Here is a 15,035-nt window from a genome sequence, read left to right as displayed (position 1 = left end):
GGAGTCACGTCAACTAGCTGCCCCATATTGATCAAACACTCACTATAGTTTATTTTATATTCCTTCCAGAAATTCTCAGTGGAGGAACCAGCTTGGTCAAAACACAGACGGCCGTGTTTGAGTGATTTAAAGACACAGCTCTGAAGCCATTGAAAACCCTCTTACCTCTCGTTCTCTGTACAGTGTCATCACCGCTCCACCAATCAATGTCACGATGAACTTGTGCTTTATTATAGTCACTTTGTCTGTAATTCAGGCTTCAGCTGCTGAAACTCAAGAAAGGTTTGGACGCTATCTACAGCCGCGGCCAACAGTTTTGCATCACCTAGAATTGCATGTATATCATTTAGATCTTTTATTTAACATCGTGCATTCAAATAAACTACAAAATGAAATCGCAAAAAAAAAAAGTCAAGGAAGCCACAATAGTAGAACAGTATTTAATGTTCGATTTCGAAGCATCACATTTATGGAAAACTACAAAACAGCGCATATCAATACGTTAACATTGTTCAGCAGGTTTCGTTCAACTTTATGAAGCAAAAATCAGTTCATTCTATATAGAGGGTGATAATAAACCTTTGGCCAGAGCTGTAGTGTTAAAACTAATATCAAACCCAAAATCACGAGAAGGGCATTTTGAATGGGATGGGATGTAACCTCCACATCTAAGCAGTGCCTGTGAAAGATCTCTAAACCCACTAATGATCAGGATGAAACAAAGCCCTGCATCTCACCTCCTGCCAGTGCAGACAGAAACACATGCAGGAGAGATATAGAGCTGATCGTGGGTATTAGAAACACATATAGCCCCATCCTCATGCTGCCCGCAGGATTTGGGAAGCTGAGAGGCTTGATCTTCTGTGATGCAGAGACAGGATTACCAGAAACACCCGGTCAGAATTCACACACAGACAACAAGCTCAGTATTTTTCAACATTTATAAAGCTTCTGTAAAAATGTGAAACAATCATTAACACACACACACACACTATCAATATTGCAGCTTATCCCCTAATTACTGCACAGCAGGCTTTTTAAAAACTGTATTTAGATTTTTTTTTTTATTAAATCTCATTCACAAATCTCCACACTGGCCTAATAAAATAAAAATAAAAAGTCAACTTCATTTATTTATTTATTTTTTTAAATTAAAAATAAAAAAAAAGGTGCTGTTGCCACCATCAGAAGGAAAAAAAAATGTCCAGGACCCCTGCTACCCCCCTTAATCCCCCAAACCATCCATTCAACAGCACTGCTAGAGTACCAGCAGGTTAATATAACAAACAGCAGCCCAGCGACATTTAATATAAATCAGCATTAGCACAAAAACCAATAGGATAATGTTCTGATAAAAAACTATAGATTCCAGACTTCTGCTGCACCCTCCCCCACAAACTCCTTTAAAAATATCTATAGTGTCAGTGTTCAGTGGATGGGTGGAGCCAGGTACAACAGCAGCACAAGAAACTAAGCAAGGCAGTTTTGTAAGGCAATCTTCCCCATGAAGACCCACATGCTCTTCCTGCATGCGTCTACCAGTACGGTGCCACCTTCTCAAGCCTCCCCCAGCTCTGGAACTGAGAGAACAGGAGTTCCGAGGCAGTCCTGGGGCTGGAGAGGGGCTCCAGCTCAGAGAGCTTGTCCAGGGACTTGCAGGGCGGCCTGGGGGAAGGGGGAGGCAAAAAGGGGGTGGAGGGCTGCTGGTCTCCCATGCAGAAGACCCTGAAGTTCATGCCCTCGTTGTTGTCCCACGCGGTGTGGGGGCCAGAGCAGAAGGACACGCAGAACTCCACGCGCTCCCGGGGGTCCAGGTGCGCGGGGAGGGGGATGTCAAAGGCAAAGCAGTCGCTGTCGGCCTCCCCGTAGGTCTGGTGCATGTAGGAGCAGGGCAGGTCCCGGTGGCTGCGCCAGGAGTCGAAGGTGATGCGGACGCGGACCTCCTTGTGGAAGCCCACGTTTTTGACCCGGACCGTGCCGCTGAGGGAGCGCTCGTTGACGGAGCAGTTCTCCAGGCGTACCAGGTTCCGCTGGAGCTGGTTGCGGAAGGCCAGGTAGTCGGCGGAGGGCTGCGGGAATCCCAGACTGAACCTCCTTCCCGGGTGCTCCAGCCGCTCCTGGAGCCTGGGGCTCTGTGCCCAGCCCCTCCTCGCCTGCCCCGCCCGCTTCTCCAGGCGCAGGTCCAGGCAGCTGCCCTCACGCTCGGAGAAGAATCGCACGACCGTCAGGGACAGCCCCTTTGAGTCGGCGAAGACCACACGCTTCTTCTTGGTGCTGGTGCCGTCACCCCCGATTCCGCTGTGGGACTCCATCCACTCCCCGGGCTGCTGGCTGCCGGCCTTGGGGTTGAGGCACGGCCGCAGGGGCTTGAGAGAAGGGACCCCCGCCGAACGCAGCTCCTCGTAGGAGCTCAGGAAGTGGCAGAGGGGAGGAGGAGGCGGGCTCAGGCAGAGGCGCATGGTCAGGTCTCTCTGCGTCATCGGCGAGGAGACCGGGGAGCCACCAAACACAACTCTGGAGGACAGATTGAGGAAAAGCCTTAAAACACAGTAACCCATTTGACTGAAGCTAGCACCTTGCAATACCGGGTGCAGATGCAGTAGAATTTAAGATTGAGGGTACCCCAGCTTGACTTCCAGAAAGGGGTGGCAGATTAACTGAGAGGAAGAGGCAATTAGTCAGGCAGTACCTGCTCATTGCTCTAGCTAACCAGCATTCCTCCCATTGCACAGCAGTCAGAGCCAGTCCGGGTTTCAGATGCAGTTTGTGACTCTAAACCTATACACAACTTGTTGCATACAATAAAAACACAGTTTGAGAGCAATGGTGCATTCTGCGATGTGGTATAAGTGGGGTAATTACCCCACTGGAAACAATTCAGGGTTAGAAATTATAAGGGGGGGTATTTGGTTTTCTTAAAGCCTGACGAGGAACATTTGCAAATTGAACACAGGTATCTGAAGTTCTTCAGGGGAGGAAACTGCTCTACACTGAGGAGGAAGATAGAGAACACTCTTTATAGAAGGGGCTGGGAAGCAGTTCTCACTGCAGCAAGGAGACTGTGTGTGCAGAAGACAAGGGGAGGGTTTGTCAGAGCGATTAGGAAGAGGAGCCTTACGTAGGAGAGGGAATTAACCGAAGCAGAACTGAAAAGAAAATGAGATTTAAAAACAACAGCACTGCAGGATTACAGTACGGAGATCACTGTGCACGCCAGCTCTCAACTGGACTCGTTGATAAGGGAGGCGTGACTCTGCAGGAATGACTACAAAATCAGAGGCAATGAAACTCTAGATTACAGTGTTTAATACCAGCAATTACAGACTCTGTTTAAATAAATAAAAGCAGCAGCCAGGGGAGTTATTAACTCTGCAGGAGCACGCTGCTCAAACAATCCTGTAGAAATTCATTTTCAAAACTATCCAGTGATGTCTCAAATAATTTAAACAGTGGAGGACGCCAGGTGAAATTTGAATTCACATTGAGCACGTTTGTGGGTCACTGTGTGTGTGTATCATATATGCCATCCAGTACAATCTTTATTACCGTTTTAAACTACTATGGCACTAAATGTTTTAACTTTTGGATCAAGGAAGGTACGGTTAACTCCTTGATGCCCAAAAGGACCGCCCCGTACTGGGGGCGCATCTCCCGATTGCTGCGTTTTAGATTACCCCCACCTACAATGAAACACATCGTTGTCACGCAAGCTGCGTTTAATTGTGTTATTTATTAGGCGTTAATTGGAGTCCGTCGATGACGCAGGGCAACTGGAAACCACTTGATACAGCGACGTGACCCGGCGTCACCGCAGACCAAACGCATTGATAAACTGCTGGCAACGTGACCCGGCGTCATCACAGACCAAACGCTTTGATAAACTGCTGGCAATCCGCAGCACCCATTCCAGGCTGCCGAGAGACCAGTCCAAACCCACACCACTGCCAGCACACAGAACCAGTATCGGTACCGACACCCGGGTCCCGAGGATTGGTTACTGCGAGTGCACTTACTTCGTGCAGCTCATAGCCGCGGGCACTCTTGAAGGGCGGCAGGGCTCTCTTGAACTGGGCTACGATGACGCGCAGTGGGGCATGGGCACTGTTAAAAGAAAATAAACAGCGACACGGTGTTAGAGCTGGGAGTCCGGACTCGCGAAGAAACTGATTTCTATCGGTTTAGTTCACTGTGAATAGTGAAAGGATTGCAACGTTTTCGTCGAATCCCTTAAAACGAAGCAGACGAAACCCAAATGATACAGTGGTATGCAAGCTACCCCCTCTCCCCTCTCCCCTCTCCCCTCTCCCCTCTCCCCTCTCCCCAGCACCAAACCCACAGTTCTCCCCTGGGGGGGGTACAGAAGTCCATGCAGACTGTCCGGCGGTACAGGACTGCAACGTTACATTGTTGATCTTGTACAGCAGCTTATCACGCGTAAGATTTAAACTTTTTTTTTTTTAAAAACAGTAACTTTTGTAACAAAGCAATCAAAAAAACGCTACTTACTCACAGTGAACAGTAACGCGCCGTTCTGCAATTAGTCTCGGTGCCTTTATAGAATTAACATCCTACTGTTTTCAGCAGTTGCCCTGAAACTATTTTTTACAAACGTGGTTTCCAGAGCTGACCCGAAACGCAGCTCTGAGACTGAAAGCCCGATTGTTCTTGCACGCCGCTTAAACTTTTTAAAGGTGCCTCTCAGCTGGAGGACTCTGTTCACGTGTAATTCACCTCTCCGCCAATCGGCTGCTCCCTCCGCCGGGACTCTGGCCAATGAAGGCGGTCCGATCTGCGGCTCAGTGGAGTGATCGGGGAGTGCTCTGCCCTGGACCGGAGTGACCGCCGGGCAGTATTTTGGGGGGGGGGGGGGGGGGGGAGGGATTTGATTGACAGACGCATGTGAGAAAACGGGACCAATTTACTCAAGTGAATGAAATCGACAGGCGTGTTGCGAAGTTTAACATTAGGCGATTGGAGAAATGCAATCTATCAATGCAAACACGCACCCTGTATTGTGTATATAGATATACACTTTCCACTGTATTATGCATTTCTCTGTATTGAAGCATCATGGATTTTCTTGTATTCATTGCATATTGTCATAACAGATCATATATTTTGCAATATGTATGACACGCAATCGTATTCTCTACAACCAGTTACATGAATGCGACTGTCTAATGCAAACCCACGTTGCACCATATTTTTCAATACTGCGTTAGGTCTGTGTTATGTAGTTAGTAACACGAACGCCTTTGCAGCCTGCGTTCTGGTTCTCTGACGGTGCAATGGTTCTGTATTGAGAGGCAATGTCTCCAGTCTTTACTTGTCAGTGACATTGCATATTTCACACACCGGCTGAATCAATGCTGCTCATAGTGGAAGGCCCGCAGTGTAGCGCTTCTGATTGTGAAACTTAATTTTAAAAAAAAAGTATACATTTATATATTCAGTTGACCCTGTCTCTTATTGCCTAAGATATACATATTTTGGTGTCACAATGCTATGAGCACACAGTCCACTGGGCTGGTAATCCACTGCAGTCCCATGCTCCCCTGTCAGTGTGCTGGCGTGTCAGGACCGCTGCACCAGTCCATTGTGTTGCCATTGCTGGTAATATCTGTAAATGTTTAATCTGTCAGGGTTCAGACACTGGGATAACACTGTGAAAGTTTCCAGCTAGGTTAAACACACACACACACACACGTCCTGCAATGGGAATGCTGAAAGTAGAAACGAGATTGCTCAATCCACAATCTGCAGGAGGTCAAGCAGGGACAGCACTACGTGACTTTATAGCTCTGGAAATTTCAAAGCGGCTTGGCCCTTTATCCTTGTGTTCTTGGATGAAGGGCGATTGCGCGCTGTGTTAAAAGATAAACACGATTTGGTCTGACAGTCGCTGCTGCTGTATTATGGGCAATCCAGCTCAACCAGGTCAAGCCGTCTGTCTATACAGATTAATCCACTCACAGTAATTTAGTTAACGCAGTCTGAGCGCCTGCGAGTATGAAAGTGACGTCACTGACGCTGTTTTGAGAAGATCGGATTATATGAAGTCCCTCGCCACCTCAAAGGCGCAAGCCTCCTTCTTCTCGTGTCCTGGCAGTGCTAGTGTTGGTCTATCTTCACTTGTTACAACGGTATAAACACACAACACACAGCCAGACCCCCAGCCCTACACTCTCCTTGCATTGCACCTCTACGCATCCCTACGTGAGCTTCATGGGAATTGTTTGAGGAATGGAGTTTATTCTACAAGGAATTGAGCAGTGGTTCAAACAGCATCTCCTTGAAATGCATATGAAAGTGATTTATGTGCCACCTCAGATAACACACTACAAAAGATTTAGAAATTAGTAGTTTTTCGAGATTTACGGTTATACTGTATTTACAGTGAGTAGTTTTTCGAGATTTACGATTATACTGTATTTACAGTCTAATCGTAAATCTCAAAAAACTACTCACTTATAAATCTTTTGTAGTCATTTTTGTATGACTTTAGTATAAATACATGTTAATTTGGATTCATGTTGTTTTCTGACTTTATGTGAACGAAAAGACACACATCTGCCCATTTTCCCATTGGAAATAGTGATATTTTGAAATATCACTGTCCTGGTCACAAAAGCAAAGTCTGTGGGGAATAATAGCCATTTTCTATACTTTTGAGGCATAAGCAATTAGGAAATAACACTTACTACCCAGGAACAAAAATTGTGTTACACAGTGTAATCAGTGCTCTTTCATTTGAAGTGTATTTATTTACAGCAATCTGCAGAACATAAAGTTTACAATCGAAAGGAGGCCATTCAGCCATCTATTCTTGGAGCTGTCGAAGAAGGTCTGGGACAGTTCACCCGTCTGAAAACCTGGAAACACGTGTCAGCAGCTCCGAGCACAGCGCTCTGCAGGAAAACCTCCCGCATAATAAAAACGTCATGGGGCTTGCATCTGCGTGCTCTGCCAATATATCAGACAGACTGGCTTGTGTAACAATAACCCCCCCAAGGGGAACTGGCTCTCTGGAATGACAGAAACACACCCATCCACATACTGAAACACACTCTAACGTCCCAGAATCTCTTCAAGAACCTGCTTGGTGAGATTCTAAGACCAATAAGCTGCTAACGACCAAACAAGCAAGACAGGCTGAATGGCCCCCTCTCGTTTGCAAACTACGTTCTTAAATCAGTGGGCCTGGGTTGGGGAGGGGTAAGGTTGCAACGAGCAGCAGTGAAGGAATGGGATGCATTCTTTCCCCTGCCTGCCACTGGAGCCGAGAAATAAACTCGCTGAACCCTTAGCACCGACTGCTCCCACTTCAGCCAGGCACACACTCTCAACGCAAGCACTAGCTGTGGGGAAAGCTGCAGCCTCTCTTACTGGACCCGCTGAGCAGAGCAAACTGACATTAATCTGCAGAAACCAGCATGAGAGTATGGACAGTGAGAGCACCAACACCCCTGCCCAGGCTAAAACAGGACCTCCCGTGCATTCACACACACAGCCTTCTGTTACTGCAGAAATGACTGTGCTGTAAGATGGGCAACCAGACCCAGGCAGATGTTTACAATCCCAACAACAAACCCGTCACATTTACTCCAGACACCGAACTCTAACAGACTCCCCGCTGAACAGGACCTTTATTACAAGACATCTCTTACAGCTTTCAGTAGGAATTGAAAGTGCTGCTGAATCCGCTCTCTGGCGATGATGCTGAAACGACACGGCGTGAAAGTGTCTGGAAAGGCTATCAGGGGGGTCCCTGTCTGTTTGAGGCTTGCAGGGGCAGCTGGCACAGTGGGTTAACGCACCAGCCTCTGTGGGCTTGGGTTCGGCTTCGGGCACAACTCAAAACGAGTTGGATGGTCTGGGCTTAGTCCTAGTCAGAAAAGCACCACAGCCAGCGAGAGGGACGGGGTGGAGGGGAGCCGGCTCCGCGGAGCAGGGTTTAGGAGTGGAGCTTTGCTGAGATATTGCCTGGCTGTGTCCAACCATTCGCAGACACTGAAAATAAAACAAAACGGCACGCAGGTTTACACAGCCACGGGGGCCACTCCTCTCGTCAACGTGTCGACGATCAGCCTGGCCTCCTCTGGAAACCGGGGGATACGGAGATCATTAGAAGCCGTGTCTTTGCAGAAGAAGCGGCTGCAAACTCAGAAAGCAACCCGGTTTTGTCCCCAGATTGTTTGCTGTGTGTTCAGGAAGCTCTTTGGAAACGAGGCAGTAGAGAAAGCTTTTCAAGCACTGAGCCGGCAACACTGGAAGAAACAGAGAGAGGAAGAGAGATGAGAGGGATGTAACATGGACCAACACAGTCTCAGAACTCATCACCAGAATGAACAGGGGTTATTTCCACCTTTTCTAATGTACTAATATAGTTCGATAAACACTCTTTACAGAATCCTCCCTTCACGACTTTTCTTGATGTGTTAGTCAGCTAGTGAAATACTAAAAGGGAGCCCTGTACTTCTTTTATTATTCATTTGTGAAAAGGGGAGGGGGGGGGGGGGGGGGGCAATGATGCAATTTCAGTAAATAACCTCCTCATGGTCAAACAAACAGCTTGGGGGACTATACCTTATCGACCTGCTAGTTATCAGACCTTCCACCTGCCAAAGCGAACTCCAGCTCCTGCTAGGGAGAGCTGGGATCACACCGTGCTGGCACCCAGGTCAAGTGAAAGGAACTGCAGCTGATCTGTGAGCAATCAAACCCTGGCTGCTCCTCCCAGACACTGTGAGCAATCAAACCCTGGCTGTTCCTCCCAGATACTCTGTGAGCAATCAAACCCTGGCTGCTCCTCCCAGATACTCTGTGAGCAATCAAACCCTGCTTCCTGCGATGAGTAATGACCATTGTATAGAACTGAATATACATTTGCATTTATAAAGAATCAACTAACACTGAAAGAACTGATCTGTACTGCAAAGTCTACTGGGGCAGCAACTGACAGGACAGGCTGAGCCCTCTGCACTCAAAGACACCTCACTCACTAAACAGAGAACAGCCTTCTCTTTAAAAACATCTATTTACTGCAAATAACAGAACAGCTAAGCAGGGTTTTATATTGAAAATACATGCAATTTTACTAAAAACTGAAATAATATCTCCGCCCTCAGCCAGTGAAATCAGACTGACTGCAGAGCAGGTCACCCAGTCCAGGTTTCACTACCAGCCTGATTAGCCCCAGTGTGTACAGACAACAAGCTCAGGTGTGTCTTATTCAAAACTCACAGTAAAACCAGGAATGGCTCAAACGACTATGGAATGGGAGTCTTATTACCAGCCCTGAGAGTGGATCCTGAGACACAGGCTGGTAGCTTTTAGACCTGAAGCAACCGAGTCTGCGGTCTGATGTCAGGTTTAAAAACCTTCAATCGGGCTGACGGTCAACCAAATCAGAACTGAAAAGGTCAGAAACCGATCAATAAAAACACACTCAACTGACCGCCTGTATAGATATTTTCAACCAGAGTAGCCTGATAGAAGGATCAATGGCAAGATATGAAGGGTCACGGAGTCCAGGAGCTGAGCGAATAACAACATTACGACAGCTCACTGAACTCAACTGCAGGGCCACACACACAACAGGGGGCTTTGTTTCTCACAGCTAGAGCTGCTGCAGGGCCACACACAACAGGGGGCTTTGTTTCTCACAGCTAGAGCTGCTGCAGAGCCACACACAACAGGGGGCTTTGTTTCTCACAGCTAGAGCTGCTGCAGAGCCACACACAACAGGGGGCTTTGTTTCTCACAGCTAGAGCTGCTGCAGAGCCACACACAACAGGGGGCTTTGTTTCTCACAGCTAGAGCTGCTGCAGAGCCACACACAACAGGGGGCTTTGTTTCTCACAGCTAGAGCTGCTGCAGAGCCACACACAACAGGGGGCTTTGTTTCTCACAGCTGCTGCAGGGTTTTCAGCTTTCAATATCCTTTCAAAATTTAAACCAACATCCATATAAGGTTCGGCATTAGTTGGGAAACAAAAGTATAACTCTTACGGTATAAATATATCGAGCAAAATAACCCCCGTGCCGTTTGAGAAAGGAGACACTCTCTCATTATTAAAGATACGATAACGTTTTCATAAAAGGGTTTTTCCTGTGTCACCCCCCTCAGTGACATTCAAGCGTCTTCACTGCAGAGGAGTTCATTCGAAGGTTAAGACACGCATGCTTTCTTAAATGAACGGGTCATGACGAGAACTAACTTTGCCTCCTCAGCTATCTTACCTGCTCTCCTAAATGAGCTGCACAGCTCCACTGGCCACTAGGGGTGCTATGGTGCGGTAGCGCATCAGGTGCTGGGATCCCTCCTCCAAATCAATGGCGTACTCCCTGGGGAAGAAGACAAGAGACAGTGAGGGCAGGGCAGGGGTCTGCACTCTCCCCCATCACATCAGCATTGCATGATGTTGCTACCTGCTGTTAACATTGTTTTCACTTGCTCTCCCACAGCGGGCTTCTCTATTATTAGTGTTCTCCAGTAGAAGTGTTTCACTTATGGTTATCAAGGAAGAGGGGTGTGGATTTCATGATGCCCTCTACTGCCAATGCAAACAGCGTGAGCAGCCCGCTATACATGCAAGAGTCCTGGCACAGCAGAGGCCAAGCGCTGGCAGGCCAACAGAGACCTTGGACCCCCCCCCAGAGTCAATGTGGAGCAGAAGTGTTTGCTTTGAATAAATAAAAGCCACAGTGTTGTGCAGGATGTGCTCATCCAGTCAAAATAAATATTGCTCAACATTCAATCTGTTGAGCTGAGTGCATGGCAGAGTGTCACATTTCACTTGAAACATCAACTTGGGAGTCACGGCCACAGCAAACATGCTTGAGTGCGGCACGTCAAAATATCCGAGGTGAAATCACTGGGGAGACAGCAACTAAGACTTCAGGAAAATGGTCTGTGCGCTTTCATCAATACAATCTTCTCTGAAATACGCCTTCAGTCTCTTATTATACCATTGCTTAACGGAAATGAACAGACAGGGCCCGCACGAGCTAACCAGAACGATGCAAAATCTTCCATATTAAAAAGCAGTCTGCTTGACGTCCTGCAGTCCTGGATTCATGACTGAAGCGTTTAAAGCTGGGAGAGGAATTGCCTTGAGATCCTCCACCCACTCTGGGAGTTGTTAAGCAACAGCGCCACCTGCTGTAACTGTCAGGTATGAAATCTCAACAACCAGCTTCATACACACGGGACCCTACTCACAAAGCATGAAGTTATCCAAAGATTTTGGTGTAGATTCTCAGGGCTATTTACTCAACTGTCATTTCAGAGGAAAAAAATAGATATATCTGAGTTGTTTATTTCTAATGTGGTGTATTGGGTTATTCTTTCTGAAATAATGCAGCTTTATTGAAGTTTTTAATTATTATTATTTATTTGATTTGGCTATGCATAAAACACGAGGAAGCCAGCATCAGTCCAGAACACTTTCCTGAAGACTGACCCTCTTCATAAAAGCATTCTTTTAAACAGCTGCTCATGCAAAGTGCAGCCCCCTTCTCAGTGCCCCTGTGCTGCAGTGTGAAGCGCCTGCCCTTGCTCTGGGAGAGCTGGGATTACTGCCTCACCTCTGCTCGTCTGTCTCCGGCTCCACCAGGATATTGTCCTGCCTCTGCTTCACCCGCAGGAACACAAAGGAGTCCAGATTGGGCTTCAGCACTAGAGGGAGGGGGAACACAGGGCTTTACCACAGGAAGAGCAGGCCCACTCTACGCAGACTGACTAGTGTGTGATACAGGCTGAATGACCAGTTAAGAGACCCCCAAACCCCCAGAGAAGAAAGCATAGTGAATTAGAAAGCCTCACTGCTGCTCAGCCTCCTACAACATCAAACTGTACGGCACCTGGAAGCAGGGGCTTAGTGAGCTGAAATTCCGAGTGACTGAAAACCCGTGGTTGAAATGAATCCTCACCCGATTTGCCCAGGTCCACAGCTTGCAGGTTGGGGGGCATGTGCTTCAGCGCCACGCTCTTCAGGTAGGTCTCTGTGTTGGCCAGGTACCTGTGACAGGGAAACAAGGTGAGAGCGAGCCTGGCTCTACCAATCCACTGCTGTTAACACTCAAGAAAACCACACAGGGGGGCACTGTGTAAATGCTTTTTGTGTTCCAGACAAATTAGATGGGCGCCTCTCTCTTTTGCAAACGCGAATTCCTCTGGAGACAGACGGGACGGGTCCCCTTCGGCACGAGATTTCTCCTTCTCCAAGATGTGGGGAAAATACTTCTCAATCTCAAAACGACAACCTGAAACTGAGGCGGCACGACCACTCTGCAGATTTTGCATTTCTAGTTTTCCTGCACAAAAACTTTGCCAGCACAGCGTGTGGGTGGCACTGACGACCCCCGAAATGCTGGCGCTGAATTGGAGCCGGGTTTGTACCCCAGGCCCCTCGGAGGGAGCGGCAGCTTCCTCACCTTCTGAAGCCGGGAGCGGAGGTAGCTGCTCAGCACGTAGCGGATCCTCTCCGTCTCCATGCGGTGCACACCCGCTCGCAGATCCACACCCTTCACTCGCTGGAGATTCTCCTCCTGAGGAGCGACGCCACGGGGAGAGAGATTGAGGATAAACGAGAGAAACAATAGAGAAAGAGACAGAGAGAGAGAGAGAGAGGATAAACGAGAGTGAAACACAGAGAGGAAAAACGAGAGATGGACAGGATAAGAGAAATGAGATGAAGGAAAAGAGGACAGGATAACAGAGATGAAGGAGGCAGAGATGGAGAGGATGGGCAACGGAAGGAGAAAGAGATGGAGCAAGGGAGGGAGAGGGATGGCAAAAGAGAAAGGGAGAGGAAAGAGAGAGAGGCAGAGCGATAAAAGAGAGAGAGAGAGAGCTTGGGGTGTTAGATTCTGGCTCATTTCCTAAACTTTTCACATTTTTTTCAAGGAGAGATTAAAATTTATAAAATAATTAGCGATCAATTAGAAACCCTTTTTTTCAGATTATAAATTGCTGCATTATTTACTAAGACTGCATGCCTACAGCCTTGACGGGCCTGTGGAAAATACTTCTCAAATATTTATGCTTGGAGCTTTAAACACTGTTGCGATTTACACCCGCATAGGGAAAGCAGCAGCTGGAGGAACACGTGAAGTTACTGCACTGGGACCAACAGCCCTGTGCCTTCTGGCAACACATTAGTAACGCATTCAGCAGCTTGTCAGGCATTTCAGGTTTAAACACAAACAAACCAGCCAGCCAGCCTCGTTACCATGTGGTTCAGCTGCTCCATCACACACTCCACGATCTCGGATTTATTTTCCAAGAGCTCAGGGGAGAACTTCTCGTTTAACCAGATCTGTGCAAGATGGGGAAAAAAAATGTTTTTAATGCAGGGTCACTTCCAATAGGACCTATTTGCGTCTCATCCGAAGGACGGAGCACAAGCAGGTTCAGTGACGCGCTCGGGGTCCCACACAGCGACTGGCTGGAGTTGAACCCGGAGCCTCCTGGTAACACACAAGCCCCTTTCTGTAAGCACTGCTGGCCCACTGAGAGCCAGCTTTCCAGTATGAGCAGCGCCTCACCTCCTCCAGTCTAGTAACGAGCTCCGCCGGGGTCATCTCCTCCTGAGTCTCGTCCTCACTGTGGCTCATCTCGGCCAGAGAGTCCGCCATCGCCAGTCAGCACCAGTATAACTAATACCAACGATCAGTATTAATAAACACAGACGCCTATTCAAATATTAATCAGCACCGAAAACTCCAAATCTTGCTTTATCAAACATATTTAAAACGTATTGCAAGTGAATAAAGAAAAACCGTGACTTTTTTCTCTCTTACCTGCCGAGGTTTATAAAATTGTATTATATGTGATATTTCCTCGGCTATTGCAACTTTTTGCTTACTATCTTGCCTGATAAGCAAAACAGCCGCATCCCCTAACTGTTTCACGATATTTCAATTGCGCTCCGAACAACAATATTTAAAAAGCGAAATAAACACAACCCAACCCACGCCCTGAATCTCCCGCCATCCCCAAGCGAGCGTCACCGCCTTCCGCGCCCCGTGGTGACGTCACCGACTTTAACCCGCCCCCAGAGTGGGGGGGTGACTGCAGATTTGCGCCATCTTGGTTGTGGCAAGTCCCCACGTTATTGCGGGTGAGGGAAACGCATGACTTCTGAGCCTTGTCCTGTGGGCGGCGCTGCACACACACACACACACACACACACACACACACACACACACACACACGATTCAAGGTTCTAAGTAAACTCTCAGTGGCAGATCAGCTGAGATGAGCTCTGTCGGGTCTCAATGGCTAAACCCCGCTAAGCAGCGATTTACCCAATCCAGTCTCCCCGGGTCAGCCTGGTTAAACCCCGGTTACGCCTCCTCAATCAGTCCCTATGTCTTGTTGGATCACGGAGGCAGTGCGTATCTGCATGCGCTCTCCTGCCCCTTGCATTCCCCACAGGAAAGAAACAGTCACCCAGAGGGCAGTTAGAAACATAATAATAATAATAATAATAATAATAATAATAATAATAATAATAATAATAATAATAATAATAATAATAGGATTTCAATCTTGCCAGCTTGTACGAGAATGCAGACTGGAGAACAATGCCAGTCCAAATATGGTAAAATAACATACCCTCCCCATGTTGTAATCCCCAAATTAAACCATCAGCATGATAAACACGCTCATGCCTGTACAGAACGGTATAGAATAGGAATTCGCAGGGAAAGGGTTAATCGGCGCGGCGACTCTCCAGATAGCTGTGCATGCAACAATGCGACACACTGTCCAGACTCCCCGTCTTCCCACAATCCAATGTTCTCAATAACTTCGGTAACACAGTGTTAATACCAAACTGGTATAGGCGCTTTGACAGATGGACAGATGCAGTAAGCTGTCGGTGCCCTTGCTAGACACTGAGCTGCAGGGAAGGGCAGCCAGACGCAGGTGCTAATTCAAACCTGCTTACTCCCTCAAAGAGGATCAGGAGCGGAAGAGCTCAGATGACTCGGCCGCCTTGCCTCTCTATCGCTGCTGTCGATCTGGA

The 15,035-nt window shown here is 47.8% G+C and overlaps 2 protein-coding genes across 7 annotated transcripts; both read right to left on the bottom strand.

The window, feature by feature from the left end:
* Positions 1 to 1,535: 1,535 nt before the first annotated feature.
* LOC121303090 (protein phosphatase 1 regulatory subunit 3C-B-like) lies at positions 1,536 to 5,076 on the bottom strand. Of its 4 annotated transcripts, none has more exons than XM_041233527.1 (3): positions 4,507 to 5,072; positions 4,014 to 4,101; positions 1,536 to 2,514 (listed from the first exon to the last, which is right to left on the bottom strand). In XM_041233527.1, the coding sequence occupies exons 2-3, from the start codon at positions 4,025 to 4,027 to the stop codon at positions 1,536 to 1,538; spliced, it is 993 nt and encodes a 330-aa protein (XP_041089461.1). In that variant the 5' UTR covers positions 4,028 to 4,101; positions 4,507 to 5,072. The 4 variants fall into 4 exon arrangements, with proteins under 4 accessions (XP_041089461.1, XP_041089462.1, XP_041089463.1 ...); XM_041233528.1 differs by having other exon boundaries at positions 4,511 to 5,072; XM_041233529.1 differs by lacking the exon at positions 4,014 to 4,101 and having other exon boundaries at positions 4,507 to 5,076.
* Positions 5,077 to 7,617: 2,541 nt separating this feature from the next.
* LOC121303006 (DNA replication complex GINS protein SLD5-like) lies at positions 7,618 to 14,104 on the bottom strand. 3 transcript variants are annotated; one of them, XM_041233402.1, is made up of 9 exons: positions 13,807 to 14,104; positions 13,552 to 13,662; positions 13,236 to 13,322; positions 12,439 to 12,552; positions 12,156 to 12,253; positions 11,935 to 12,023; positions 11,590 to 11,680; positions 10,243 to 10,347; positions 7,618 to 8,267 (listed from the first exon to the last, which is right to left on the bottom strand). In XM_041233402.1, the coding sequence occupies exons 2-8, from the start codon at positions 13,639 to 13,641 to the stop codon at positions 10,251 to 10,253; spliced, it is 666 nt and encodes a 221-aa protein (XP_041089336.1). In that variant the 5' UTR covers positions 13,642 to 13,662; positions 13,807 to 14,104; the 3' UTR covers positions 7,618 to 8,267; positions 10,243 to 10,250. The 3 variants fall into 3 exon arrangements, with proteins under 3 accessions (XP_041089336.1, XP_041089335.1, XP_041089334.1); XM_041233401.1 differs by having other exon boundaries at positions 13,872 to 14,103; XM_041233400.1 differs by lacking the exon at positions 13,807 to 14,104 and having other exon boundaries at positions 13,552 to 13,800.
* Between the last annotated feature and the right edge of the window lie 931 nt (positions 14,105 to 15,035).

The sequence above is a fragment of the Polyodon spathula genome, chromosome 31 (assembly GCF_017654505.1).
Source record: "Polyodon spathula isolate WHYD16114869_AA chromosome 31, ASM1765450v1, whole genome shotgun sequence".
NCBI classification, from domain to species: Eukaryota; Metazoa; Chordata; class Actinopteri; order Acipenseriformes; family Polyodontidae; genus Polyodon; species Polyodon spathula.
The sequence above is the reverse complement of the archived record's forward strand: the minus strand, read 5'-3'. Positions and strand labels throughout refer to the sequence as shown.

What these genes read in the sequence shown, in the direction of transcription:
- LOC121303006 (XM_041233402.1), bottom strand. Translation starts at nt 13,641, where the DNA reads ATGGCGGACTCTCTGGCCGAGATGAGCCACAGTGAGGACGAGACTCAG. An exon ending in TCGTTACTAGACTGGAGGAG is followed by an intron (nt 13,323 to 13,551) that starts GTGAGGCGCTGC and finishes CATCTTGCACAG; the next exon opens with ATCTGGTTAAACGAGAAGTT. An exon ending in CCGGAGACAGACGAGCAGAG is followed by an intron (nt 10,348 to 11,589) that starts GTGAGGCAGTAA and finishes CTTCTTCCCCAG; the next exon opens with GGAGTACGCCATTGATTTGG.